Source organism: Phascolarctos cinereus, unplaced genomic scaffold (genome assembly GCF_003287225.1).
Source record: "Phascolarctos cinereus isolate Bilbo 61053 unplaced genomic scaffold, phaCin_HiC Scaffold_5;HRSCAF=322, whole genome shotgun sequence".
NCBI classification, from domain to species: Eukaryota; Metazoa; Chordata; class Mammalia; order Diprotodontia; family Phascolarctidae; genus Phascolarctos; species Phascolarctos cinereus.
Window position 1 is genome coordinate 351696796 of NW_027555958.1, and position 14470 is coordinate 351711265.

The 14470-nt window shown below is 37.6% G+C and overlaps 1 protein-coding gene across 6 annotated transcripts in view; it reads left to right on the forward strand.

Annotated features, from left to right (window-relative positions):
- Positions 1–14470, forward strand: part of CDC42BPA (CDC42 binding protein kinase alpha) — a 430427-nt gene that overhangs the window by 241704 nt on the left and 174253 nt on the right. For all 6 annotated transcript variants that reach the window (XM_020982125.2, XM_020982131.2, XM_020982126.2 and 3 more), the window contains exons 7-8: positions 10484–10684; positions 13766–14014. In XM_020982125.2, coding sequence (XP_020837784.1) covers positions 10484–10684; positions 13766–14014 — 450 coding nt within the window. The remainder of the gene's footprint in view (positions 1–10483; positions 10685–13765; positions 14015–14470) is intronic.

Sequence of the window (14470 nt, forward strand, 5' to 3'; positions counted from 1 at the left end):
GTCGTTGGCAGATTTTATTATAAATTTTCTTATAGTCATAATCAGTATGATGTGTTTTCTGATTTTGTTTTCTTTACGTTACTATGGTCTTTCTGTGTTTCTTGTAATTCTCCTATTTGTCATTTTTATAGTATCCTTAATTCCATCATGGTGGCGGTATGGCATAGCGATAGAGAACTACCCTCAGAGCCAAGAAGATCTAGGTTCAAGTCTCACCCCATGTGGCCCCTGTCACATACTGGTTTGTGTCCCTGGGCAGGTTCCTTAATCTCTCACTGGTCTAGGCTAGAACTGTCAAACACACTGCATGCAGCTCACCAACATTCCTGAGTTGTGGAATCCTGAACCAAATTAAAATGTGGTTCTTATCTGATTTTAATGTGTTGCTATATTACTAAAAAAAAGAAATATATAAATATGTTCAGTTTTTAAAGTCAATATGCAGGCTTCAGGGATCTTGATGTATGTTTTAATGGCCCTTCTTTGATTTTGACATCTCTGCTACAATGTCAGGTGTCAGTCTGCATTAATATAAGGATTTTTCTCATCATGGATTTTTCTATACCAGTAAAATTCTGGTCCAGTACCTATCCCTAATATTTAACTTTGTTAATATACAAAGTTTATTCAGCCATTTCCCAGTTGCATTATATATAATTTATTTCCATTTGGCTTTAATTGATAGAAAATGTTTTGAGTATTTTTTTTTAATAGATGGGCCTCTTTCCTTTTGAAAATGTCCTTAGGCTATGGCCCTAGTAATTGAATTACTGGATTAAAGGCATGTAATTTAAAAATTCTTAATTTAAAAATTGATTTACTGAAATATTACACAAGTTTTTACCTCTTTAAGGAGTATAATAGCTTGCCTTTTCCTCACATTCCCACATATTGAATTTTATAATTTTAAATGATATTGCCATTTTGTTCGACATAAGACAGTATCCTAGCTGTTCTGATTCATCTTCTTTATAGAAATGAGTGTCTTTTGCCTATTTATTTATTGAGGCATGGATATTATGATTATATGCTTATAACACAAAATCCAGATTTCAAAAACTGAATAGAACCAACACCTGAACAAAAAAGATTCAGCATCCCTAACAATGGTCACCTAGACACCCTTTTTTTTTTTTTAAATATTGGTGAAGGAGAATCCACTAACTCCTGAGGCAACTCACTTCATTTTTGATAGCTCTAATGATTAGGAAATTGTTCTTTAAATCTATATTTCTATAACTTCTGTCCACTTTTCTTAGGTGCTTTGGGGTCAGTTAGAAAAAGGTTAATCCACTCATATTGAGTTTCTAATCTTAAAGGTAAATTGTTGGTAGTTTGATTTATTTGGTATTAAATCTATAAATAGTATTGACATTTTTTTACTATCTTGATTCATTCTAGCCATTTACATTGGATAGCTCATTACTTATTAGTTCTTCCTTTAGTTGTCTCTATGTGTGTGTTGGTGGATTAATGGCCAAAATTTTTGAGATATTTTGTTGTTGTAATTGGCATTTCTTTCTATTATCTTTCTCTTGATGTCTCTGGGAGACCTCATGAAATCATCTTTCATCCTTTCATTTTCACTCTCTAGGTTTATTTACAGTTTAAGTATTTGCTATGCAGTAGATTGTTTATTCATTCTCTCAGGTTCTTTTATTGAATTGTTTAATTCATTCATACTTGAAGTCAAGATTGCAATTCCTTCCTCTTTTAAGTCAGTACTTTTTTTTTTCCTTAAGGAGATGATGCTAATGATAGGGTATAGGCCCTGGCAACACTTTCCCTGAACTCTCCCACATCTCCAGTCTCTGAAGTTCACCTAAGACTATAATCCTCTCAACTGGCCTTTCTTTGTAGCCTATGCCCAAACCTTCAATTCTCTCTTACTTTCTAGAAGACTTGGGTGGAATTCATTTGAGGCAAGATCTGCATCTCTGGCTATTGAACCCTTTTGGGGGGTTCCCATTGATGAGGTCTAGAGGTTTAGGGGTGCTGGGACCCCAAAATCACAACATGAGGGTCCTGCCCAAATGAATTTGATCCAAGCCTTCTTTCAAGGCTTATTAAAGGCTTATTAAAGATCCGCCATATTGGCCAGACTCTTAAGGAATCTGATCATTTGTGATAGTGCTTCTATTTCTTTGGTCTTAATGTTTTCAACTAAGAACATTTTATTTTCTCTTCCTTCCCTTCTTTTCTTTCTCCCCCACTCCTACCATGGGAAAGGAAAAACAAAACCATTATAAAAATATGCATAATAAAGGAAAACAAATTCCCATAATGGCCCTGTCCAAAAATATGTCTCATTCTACATCTGTTTCTTTTATATCTTTGAAATGAGACTTTTATCAGAGAAGCTTGTTGCAATTCCTTCCTCTTTTAAGTCAGTACTTTTTTTTTTTTCCTTAAGGGGATGATGCTAATGATAGGGTATAGGCCCTGGCAACCCTTCCCCTGAACTCTCCCACATCTCCAGTCTCTGAAGTTCACCTGAGACTATAATCCTCTCAACTGGCCTTTCTTTGTGGCCTACGCCCAAACCTCCAATTCTCTCTTACTTCTAACCTATCCCAGCCCTTCATTGTCTGGATGGCCCTAGGTCACTTCCCACCCCTTAATTCCTTCTATACTCCTTCCACCTAGCCCAGGTCCTTGACATTTGCCTGGGCCACCCAGCTCTTCTTGTTGCCTCCCACTCACCCCAGACTACAGTCCACTCCAGGCCAGATCTTCCCACAGATCTTTTTTCCTATAGAAAGAGTTAATCTTATCTACCAAGAGACAGATGATTAGAGTCTCGCCCACCCTGACCAGTATTCTAAAAACCTTATCTTTGGCTGAAAGAAGACTTGGGTGGGATTCATTTGAGGCAAGATCTGCATCTCTGGCTATTGAACCCTTTTGGGGGGTTCCCAGCACCCCTAGACCTCAACGCTATTATTGGTCTTGCTTATACTACTTTGATATTAATCTGTTCCCAGAAACTCTCTGCTGTCTTACATTTGAACTTGCCTACTTCTCTCTTTCTTTGAATGAGCAATTTAGATTGTTAATTTACTTCATTTCTTCTTACTTATCTGTGTTTACCCTTTTGGTTCCTTCCCCTTCCGTGCCTGGTTAAGGAAGGAGTTCAAACTCTTTCCTTTCTTCTGTTTTTCATTTTATCCTTTATTTTGCATCATTACCTTTTGCATTACTCTTTTCCAGGAAGTTTTCCTTTGCTTTTTCCTCTTCATTATTTTTTTTCCCTTAAAAGTTTATGCTGAATTTTATTTCTTAATTCATGGACTCAATTTTTACATGTTCCACATTTTTCCCCTCTCTGTTACCATTTTTCAGAAGCTAGAACTTATGAAGTTCCAAAAATGAGTTCCCCCTTTTCTTGTTGTTGGTATTGACTTTGAAGCTGTGATTCAGTCTTCTTCTTGTTGGTTTATGCTGTATCTGTCTCTTAAAAATGTCAGTCCCTGAAGAACATGTCTGATGAAAATAGTGTTATGTGATAGGAGCTTTCTCTTTTCCAAATTATCAGGTCCTGTCCTTAGATCTGTCCCTGCCATCATCAGTCTATTCTTGAAGCTGTGTGGGACAGTGACCCCAACCCAAATTAAACTCAGAGACTTCTCAAGGTGGAAAGCAAAGGTTACCTTTATTACAATCTCATGAGATGGCTGTCTGCTCCTTTGATACAGGTGGAGAGAGAGAAACCGAGTAACAGGGGCTGCCTTATAAAAGCAAATCTCTGCCCACCACACAAACAAGTCTCCACCCACCACTATTCCTTACCCCCTTAACTGGAGGTGGGCTTACATTCTAAGCTTGAAAGTTTCTTCCTATCCTCTTAACTGGGAGGTGAGGCTTACATTCCAGGTGTGAAATTCAAAGACAAGGAGAGAGGCCTGAAGCCAAGGACAGATGGCTCAGGTTGGGGGTGGGGCAGGGCTTATTCTTTCTGTTAAGTGCTTAAAAACAGGGTCTGAGAGGGGGAGGATTTTGAAAGTAATAATCAAGAATTATTTGACCCTTTGAGGAGCCTTCACTTCTGACAGTTCATTTCTCACACTACCTTCTGAACTCATTACCTTAATCACACTGAGAAGTCTTCACTGGGACATCCCATTCAAAGTCATGTTATCCCATTGATGAGGTTTAGGGGTGCTGGGACCCCAAAATCACAACATGAGGGTCCTGCCCAAATGAATTTGAGCCAAGCCTTCTTTCAAGGCTTATTAAAGGCTTATTAAAAATCCACCATATTGGCCAGACTCTTAAGGAATCTGATCATTTGTGAGCTATTATCTAGGTTCTTAAGGAATCTGAGCATCTCAACAGAGACAAGATGGACCTTATATACAGAAAGACTATGGGAGGGATCTATGAGTGGCCAAGTAGTCTGCAGGGATCTGGACTACATGACCAAGGGAGAATGGAGCCTAAATAGGATTAATGGTGGGAAGTGGCCAGAGGCCATAAGGAGGTAAGACAGTGGAGGGCTAGGCTAGGTTAAGAGTAACAGAATTGGGAGATTGGGCATAGGTGACAACAGAAGACCAGTTGATGGGATGATAGCCTCAGGTGAAATCCAAAGATTTGGCCATGTGGAAAAGTCCAGAGTTTTTCCTTTCAGGGATCCAGATCTCAACCCCATCATTATCTTATGTTCTATATCTACCTTAAAATTATGGCTATTGCCTACATGAGAGGATTTATGTGGTTTCTCTTTGGCTGGGTTACTGTCCAGTGAGGTGTAACCATTTTTTAGAAAAGTTGATTCCCTAATGTGCAATTTCACCCTTTTCTCAAATAAAACCCCATGCATTATAAGGCAACTTTCTCTTCTATCAGACATTTATTGCTTCTCTCATGGAAATGTTCTTTATGGGAATCATTTCTTTTCTCTTTCTTTGTTGAAACCCCTCACCTTTCCTTTAACAACCTTATCCCACTCTCTCCCCTCCATTTCTTTTCTCCTGTTCTCCCATAGCATTTTTTATTTTTTAAGAAACTGAAGTTTTGGAAGATGGCAGAATAAGACATAAGACAAATACCAGGCTCTTCAAATTTTTCCCACAAAATAGAAAATACTGCCTTGTGAACCCCCCCCAACCCCCCAATTTTGAAACACAGTCAGCTGTAAGAAAGAGACAAGTGAAATTGGGGTGCGTGTGTTCACAGTTTAATTTCTCTCAAGCTGGCTTGACATGCATTGTATGGGAGTTTAGTACAAAACTGGGTTACCCCTAAGGGGGCCAGTTCAGAATTAGCTCAATTTGGGTTTTGGGGGTACAGCCTTATATGCCCTTGGAAGAGTAGGTGTTCCTAAGGGATGCCAATCAACTCTGGGAGGTGGATCATATTAAAATGAGAATCTTTCAGTATGTGACACAGGTCACTCAATCCTGGTCAAAGAGACATCAATTTCCATATCACCTGTCTTGTCTATAAGGAGGAATCACCATTCTCCCAGACCCCTCTAGTCAACATAATGAGCAGGAATAGACTTACTTAGATTACATCTTGAAGTCCTTCTGTAGAAGGACTGAACTCAGAGGGAAAGGGGGATGGGGAAGTTCTGAGTTTCCAAGATAGTGATTACTAAGAAAAATCATTTTTCATAGCCTCAAAGTGAACTTTAAGTGGCAGAAATAATTAAAAGCAGTTTGTCCTCCTAAGACAACTTGGGATGATTTTAGCAAAGACCTCACCACTTTAGGATTAAAGTGCAAATGATGGGGTATGAGCCCCAAGCCAAGACCTTTGACCCTCACCCCAAAAAGAATTTGGGTCCAATTTGTTAGTGGGCCCCAGAAGACCCTTAAACTTTCTTTGACCTCACTCATCTACTTGGTCTCAAAGTGTTGCCCCAGGCTATGCTCCACCCAACTGGCCCTTCTTTATTTCTTATTCTGATCAACTCACTCTCCCTTCTCCTAGGCCCAATCTCCCTTTGAAACTCTAATGAAGCCTAGTCTTTGATACCCTAATGAAGTCTTAACCTCTTCCTTCCCTATCTTCCAGTTCTTTGTTATCCTAATGGACTTTAGCCCTCCATAGTCTATTCCTTGATGATCCCTTTCAACCTCCTAGATACTCCCATTAGAATTCTCCCTAAACTCACCCCAGCTTCAGGATCTTTCTTCCAGCTCTTCCTCCAGTCACCCAAAAGTACTTGGGTATATATAAGATCCATCCTGGCCCCCATTTAAACACTGAGATTTCCTCATGTCTGCTCATCCTTATGGCCATCACTAATGTTCAGATTCCTTAAGAGGCTGGCTTGTATAGTTTATCTCTAATAAAACTTTGTCTTTGGCTGAAAGAAGACTTGGGTTGAATTCGTTCGGGCAGGATCCATGTGTCTTTCATTTCTGAGTCCCAGCACCCCTAGAATCTATACCTCATCACAAACACCTCCAGGTAGACTCCCCTAAATTAACAAACAACAAGCCCTGGAGGCAACTGGGATTCAGGAAATTTCACTTCACAGTGTGGTGGTGGGATAGCTGAGCAGGGGAGGATTGAAGGACCCTCCACTGTTGTGGGACACCAGACCCAGGTGGGTGAGGATTAGTGAGGAATGCAGTAGCAGAGAAGCAGGGACCCTGCTGGCTGTCAGCATTAGCAGGAGAGTCAAATGCCTGGTTTTGGTTCCAGGGCAGAGGGGTGAGATGAAGTTTGCAGCCAGGAAAGGGACTGACAGGAACAAGAGCATTTGCAGTGACAGTGTAGCTGGGAGTGCCAGCCTTGGAGGCATCATCCTCCACACCTTGGGACTAGAATTGACTATAAGAATAAGAAAATCACAGACACAGACAGACAGACAGACAGACAGACACACACACACACACACACACACACACACACACACACACGAATGAGAGAAAGAATCTGACCAAAGGTAGCTATTATGGGGATAGAGGAAATCTGGGTTCATGCTCAGAAGAAGATAGAAAGTTAAGCCATTCCCACTTCAAAGAAAAATGTGAAATTGTTACATGCCCAAAAAGAGTTCTTGGAAGATCTTATGAAGAAATTGAGAAGCTGAGGAAAAATTAGGGGAAAAAAATAAGAACAATACAAAAAAATCAAGAACATTATGAAAAAAAAGTCAACAAATTGGAAAAATGAGATTTAAAAACTTAAGGAAGAAAATAACACCTTAAAGACTAGAATTTGGCAAGGGAAGCTAATGTTGTAAGACACCAAGAAATAATAAAACATAATCAAAAGAATGAAAAAATAGAAGAGACTGAAATAGCTCATTAGAAGAACAACTGATTTAGAGACCAGATCAGAGAGAGAGAGACAATATTAAGAATGGTTGGGTTACCTGAAAGTTATGATGGGGAGAAAAAAGGTTCTACTTTTTCCATAAAAAGTCTAGTAGAAAGGAGTGCAGTCTGGGGGCTAGATGGAACCTGAACAAAGTGAGTTATATTAGAATAAGAAATCACTCTTAGTGGTGAATAGACTGACCAGGGAAAGCCAGTTCTTCAGAACTGGTATAGATAAACATAAAAATGGATGTTCCCAGGGAAGGAGGAAGGGTGTCACTGAATTGTGGGGAGTGGGAGATGTAATTAGGGGTGGAGACTCACATGGGGAAATTAGGTGCTTCGGATAGGCTGTAACCTCTACAGTACCCAACAAATGGGGAAATGGGAAGGAAATTCAAAGGATGAATAGGGAATAAAAAGGTGTGTATTTGTTGCTACATGTGCTCTCACATGTATGCTCTCCTGGCCTTCCCATGTTGTTAATAAAGCTTCTTCCTGATTCAACAATAACTTCATGGAATTCGTGATATTGACATAGATAAGAACAATGAAGACAGAAATTATTTATTTTTTAATTTTTTTTGGGGGGGGGGGGTTAAGTGACTTGCCCAGGGTCACACAGCTAGTAAGTGTCAAGTGTTTGGTCTGAGGCCGGATTTGAATTCAGGTCCTCCTGACTTCAGGGCTGGTGCTCTATCCACTGCACCACCTAGCTGCCCCTGAGAGAAATTATTTAAAGAATTTTCCAAAACTTGAATTAACATATAATCTAATATTTAGTAAGTTAACTGCAAAAAGTAAAATAAATTGTTCGGGGGGGGCTAGGCAATGGGGTTAAGTGACTTGCCCAAGGTCACACAACTAGTAAGTGTTATGTGTCTGAGGCCAGATTTGAACTCAGGTCCTCCTGAATCCAGGGCCAGTGCTCTATCCACTGCACCACCTGGCTGCCCCCCCAAAAGTAAAATAAAATGTCTAAACTGTTACCTTTTATCATTTTGCCCTAAAATTCCATAGTTGTAGAAGTTCCTCCAGTTGTTTAAAAAAATTGCTAAGATTTTCATAGAACAATTGCTATAGTTTCATTCTATTTTTATGCACTAAAGCAGTAGCTCTTAAAAGTGGAGTACTTGGGAGTACCTGAGACCCTCAAGGTCAAAATTTTTATTATACTATTAAAACATTTAAATTTCTAATATAATAAGTATTGATAGCTATAACCTGTATAAACAAAAGTCATTTGGGGGCAGTTCTCAATTTTTGTAGGGTCCAAAAGGATCTTGAGACCAAAATGTTTATAAACTACTGCACTAGATTGAGAATGGTGAGCCAGATGACAGTAATGCTGCGACAAATAAGAATTGATTGAACAGGTTAGAGCATTGGGTCAAATCTAGTAATATGCATTTAAATATATAAATGTACTGTCATACACACGTATGGATTCTGTAAAAACTAGCTATATGGAAGTAGTTTGCATTGAATGGCATAGAATGTAAACATGTTCATTGAGAGTAGGGATTATTTCTTTCTTTATTTTTTATTTGTGTTCCTAGTGCCTGACACAAGGTAATTGCTTAATGTTTGTTTATTGGTTGATTACTAAGAGCAGTAATCCTGCTCTGGCCCTGGTTTGGCTGCAGATCATCTATTGTATTCAGTTATCAACACCACATTTGAGAAAGGAGGTTGATTACCCAGAGACCATCCAAAGAAGTTCAGCCAAGTTGATGAAGGGCCTTTCCATTATGGCATATAAGGCCTAGTTGAAGAACCTGGACTTATTTAGTCTGGAGCAGAGAAAAACCAGAGGAGGGTGATATCTTATTCAATTATTTGAAGAACTATCATAAGAAAGGGGAATTGAGACTCTTGCTTGGCCTAAGAGAGTAGAACAAGGGGCAACAGATGGAAGTTTCAGAAACAAATTTAGGCTTAAAGTAAGCAAACATCTCTTAACAATTAGAGCTCTTCAAGAGTGGAATGGGTTGCCTTAGGAGGGAGTATTTCCTTCTCAATAAAGGTCTTCATTCAAAGGCTTTATGAGTTGACTTCTCAGGTATGTTACAAAGTAGAATTCTTGTTTTAGTACAAATTGGGCTAGACAACCTTTAAGCTTCTGTGAACTTTTGAGATCCTGCAATCTAGTGGTTCTGTAATCAAAATAATTACCAGGTGTTGTTTTATGGGGGAGTGTGTGTGTATGTTTTGTTTTGAATGGTCTTGTTACCTCTTTTTTTTTTCTTTGACTAAGCTTGAACTACAAAAGTAGTTCAGCACTTTTAGTGCAATTTATATATAGTCTTAGAGCCAGTATATGTCCAGACTCTTTTAGGTCACTCAACCAATGTGCAAATCAGAGGCAGGGCTTGAATATAAGTCTTCCTTGGTGACTTCTCTATCCACCATGCCATACTGTCTCATTTTTGTGAGCACTAACTCTTTTATATTCCATATTTCAATTGTTTTTCTAACTCATGCTCTTTTTTATTTTTACAATTCTTTTTACCCAAAAAATGAACAAATTAGAGGCACCACATGTATTAGTGACCAGTATTTAGGAATAAATGTTTTTCTTGTCCCTTCCTTTTTGGTACATGACTATGATAGTCAAATTCAGATTATTTCCATAGATGTGTGTCTAATTACATGGGTTTTTTTTATTTCAAATAAACAATATTACAAAAGCTGAAATACTGTTAGCAAATAATGATTTTGTAATAATAAACCCATTGGTTTGGGGGGCAAAGTGAGTATCTAGGAAAGGTAAAGGGTAAAGAAGAGTTCTACAGTAAGAAAGTTTTTTAATATAACTTTAAAATAAACCTATTTATTTTAATGACAAAAAATCCATTTGCAATGACATGTAGTTATTGATTTTATCATATCTTTTCTGTTATAGTGAAGGCTAGAAGCCTCCAGAGGATAGAGGACACAGTTTTCAAATGCAAGGATTTTTACAATTTTCAAATCATGCCTAAGACAAACAAGCATTTTCCCCAGTTCTGTCCAAGGACTTACACATAGGAAATAGTTTTGACTAAGGATACTTCCTGTAGTATTATATAAAGGCTGTTTTCATTGGAGTTATTACTTCCCTGTTTTCTAATGATTTAATTCCATACTTATTTCAATACTTTGAAGAGTCTTAATTTCATTAGTATGAGGATTTCTTAGATTACTAAAACTGTATACTTCTACAGGTTCAGTCCTCTGTGGCTGTTGGAACCCCAGACTATATCTCTCCAGAAATCCTTCAAGCCATGGAAGATGGGAAAGGAAAGTATGGACCAGAGTGCGACTGGTGGTCTTTGGGTGTCTGCATGTATGAAATGCTCTATGGAGAAACACCATTTTATGCAGAATCTCTGGTGGAAACATATGGGAAAATCATGAACCACAAAGTTAGTGCTTTAAAATTTTTTTTGGAACTTCCTTGGTGAATGAAATAACATAATGTTATCTAAAAATGCAAATATCTTCTAGGAAAATAACCAACTTTAAATTTTTTAGCTGAAAGTGACATTAGAGATAAGATGGTTGTTGCCCAAGGCTTTATCTTTGAACCTCTTTACTTTACTCTGTTCCTTGGTAATCTAATTAACATTTATAGCTTCATCCATTACTTCTCAGCAGGTGCTTGTGAGCCCTATATTTCTAGCCCTGTCCTATCTCCTAAGCTTTCCGTCTTTACATATACTTTTTGGCATAATATTTCTACCAGAATGTCACATTAGCAGTGCAAATTCAATATGTCTAAAACCAAGTTAATATATAACTCCAAAAGTTTGTAGTCCTTCATTGACAAGTCATTGTCACTACTATCTTATGTTAAAATATTAGTGTGTACAGTTAGTATTTTCACTACAACCACTGAGGGTGCCCTTCTCTCTTTACCTTCCCCCATTTCCTTAGCTCCATGGTATCCCCAAACCCATCTAACACATTCAATCAGTGGCAGCAGGAAAAGATTCTCTAGACTTTCCCACTTTCATTCCCTCTTTATCCCTTTCCCCCCCAGCTTATGTCACTCAAAACTCATTAGGCTGCTTGACTATTCTGTTGGCTTAGTTGTTGAGGGAGTCATCAAATCTCTTCTTTCTGGTGAGATGTGGAGGACCACCAGGCCTTACCAGCTTTCCTGTCCCTATGCCCTGCAGACCTCATCACTATCGCTTGACTTATTGATGTAATCTAAGGACCTTTTGCCTTGCCGTCTGCCCCTTTGCTGAATCCTTAAGGACTTCTGTTTTTTTCTATTCACCCTGCAGCTGAAGGGGTTTTTTTATGTGTTTTTCAGGATGTCAAAGTGTGAACTCATAAGCAGGGACTACTAACTTCTTTTTGTATTTCTATTGCTTAGCACAATGCTTGGTACCTAATAAGTGTTTAATATATGCTTTTTAAATCATTATCTCTTTTCCAATCACTATCAGACTAATCTTGCCTATTTGGTCATTACTCTGCTCAAAACTCTTCAATATCTGCTCACCAAATAAAGTACAAACTCCTTAGCTTGCTTTACAAGGCCCTCCACAAGCTACATCTTCTCTATGTTATAGTCAAACTGAATTGCAAATTAATCTTAGTCTAAGTACAGCTTTAGAGGTGGGAGAGTCATTTGAAGTCCCCTGGTCCATTCTCCTCCAGGAATTTACATTTACATGAAATACAACACATATTCAGGTAAGTAAATACATGATCATTTGAGAAGGGAGACTCCTAACCATTGAGGGAATCCAGGAAAATATCATCTAGGTGGCACCTAAGTGCAATCTTGTAGCAAGTGAAGGATTTATAGAAGTGAGGAAGCCCTGAGTTGCAGGCATGAAAACAGAAGATAAGAATGTCAAATTCGTCAAATTTAGCTAGAACGTAGTCTGTTTGAAGAGGAATAATGAAATTAACCTGAAAAGATGGGTGAGGTATGAAGAGTTTCAAATAGCAGAGTATTTTATATTTTGTCCTACAGAAATGTAAGAACCATCAGAGATTTATAGACCTGACCTGTCCCTTAATATTAGTTTGATAAGAACTCAGAAGAGTCTGACCTATCCATCCCCACTGGAAAAATCCATTGAAATAAAGAATTCCTGTTGTCTAGGCCAGTGGTGTCAAATTCAAATAGAAATTAATCCCTGCTAGCCTGCAGACCCCACATTGACTATGAAAACCGCAAATTAACATTGTATTGTATTATGTATTTATTTTCTTAAAACATTTCCCAATTACATTTCAGTCTGTTTTACTCAGAAGTTATGCAGGCCTCGAGTTTGACACCTCTAGTCTAGGCTATAACATGAGTTGATGTGCAATCTAAAATGCTTTGTATGCCTGTATATAAGCGCATGTATGCATATGCATATCTTACACATGTGTTACACATGTGTACATATATATGTATGTGATACACCTGGTGCCTGTTTATTACATGCATGCATAAACATGTATGACCGACTGTAAATTGGAAAGTCAGGTCAGCCCATAATTAAAACAAGAGACAGAAGAAGGCTGAATGAATATCTGTTTGTAAATTGTAAGCTTTTATAAGGAACTTCAAATTTTTCCTCAAAACAAAAGTTCATCTTATTAATATCAGTATTAAAACAGAGATTGGTGTTATAACAAAAATAAAAATAATGAAACCTAAACAACAGCATCTTTATTGTTAATAGTAATAGTTTGGCAGATATATAGAAGCTAGATTGGAGAAAGGGAGACTAGAAACAAGGAAGCAAGTACAGTCATACAAGTATAAGAGAAGATGAGGGCCTAAACTAGGGTAAAAGCCTTGTGAATAGGGAAATAGGGGGGACATGTGAGATAAATGCTTCTAAAGTAAAATCTGCAAGACTTGGCAGCTGCTTAGTTATGGCAAGATGAGGAAGAGGGAAGAATCAGTGTTGTCTTCAGGGTTACAAACCTGGATAATTGGAAGCGTGGTCAAGAAGTAGGGAAGTTTGGAGGAAAGATGGGGTTTGAACAGAGGATAATGAGTCAACTTCCAAGGCAATAAAAACATTCTACTTCATTTGCATGTCTTTTATATATTCATCTTCAGTTATTTTGCTTATAGATATCCTCCTTTAAGTCTTCTTTCAACTTTGTATTATGCCAAGTATCTTGCATGGTCATCTATATATGCTAGATATATATTAACAATAATAATAACTAATGTGTAGTACTTTAAAGTTTGCATCATGCTTTCATAGATTATCTATGAGAAAAGGACTACTTGAGTAAAGCTAAGGCTCAGAGAAGTTACTCACTTGACATGGTCATGGAACTAATTAAATATAAGAAGTAGGATTTGAATCCATGTTTTCTTTACTGCAAGTTCAGCACTGTTGATTTATTGTTGATATAAATATTTTCAATTCCCTAGTTGACATAACTCTATCATTATTGATTATGGTGATTTAATATCTTTTGTATTCTTAATCTAATGTTTGTTTTTGGTTTTCTTATGGTTGTTCAATCTTTAGGAGAGGTTTCAGTTTCCAGTTCAAGTGACAGATGTGTCTGAAAGTGCTAAAGACCTTATTCGAAGGCTCATTTGTAGCAGAGAACATCGACTTGGTCAAAATGGCATAGAAGACTTTAAAAACCACCCTTTTTTTGCTGGTATTGATTGGGATAATATTCGTAACTGTGAAGCACCTTATATCCCAGAAGTTAGTAGTCCTACAGATACTTCAAACTTTGATGTTGATGATGATTGTTTAAAGAATTCTGTAAGTATTACGTTAAGAAAACTTCTTACCCTTATGATTAAAACCTGTACCTTATAGTTGAATATTTTAAAGAATTTAATAGTTTATGGAAATTTCACTTGTACTGACTTTTTTCTTTTTATCAAAAGGCATTTATTATATTCATTTTTACATATATACGTGTGGTACCATTGGGGAAAATGATTTGCTTAAATGTTCACAATTATAAAAATTAGTTATATTCTTATTTCTCCTAACTTACACTTCTCTTGTCACCACCATTCTCCATGTCACCCAGGCTCATAACTTTAGTGTTATCTTTGACTCCTCCTCCTTTACATCCAAACAGTGGACAAGTCCTGTCAGTTCTACATCCACAATTCAATTCTATTTAACAAACATTTATTTAAATACTCACGATGTAGTTATTTACCCTTGTATTAGGCATTCATGATACAGAGACAAAAATGAAACAGA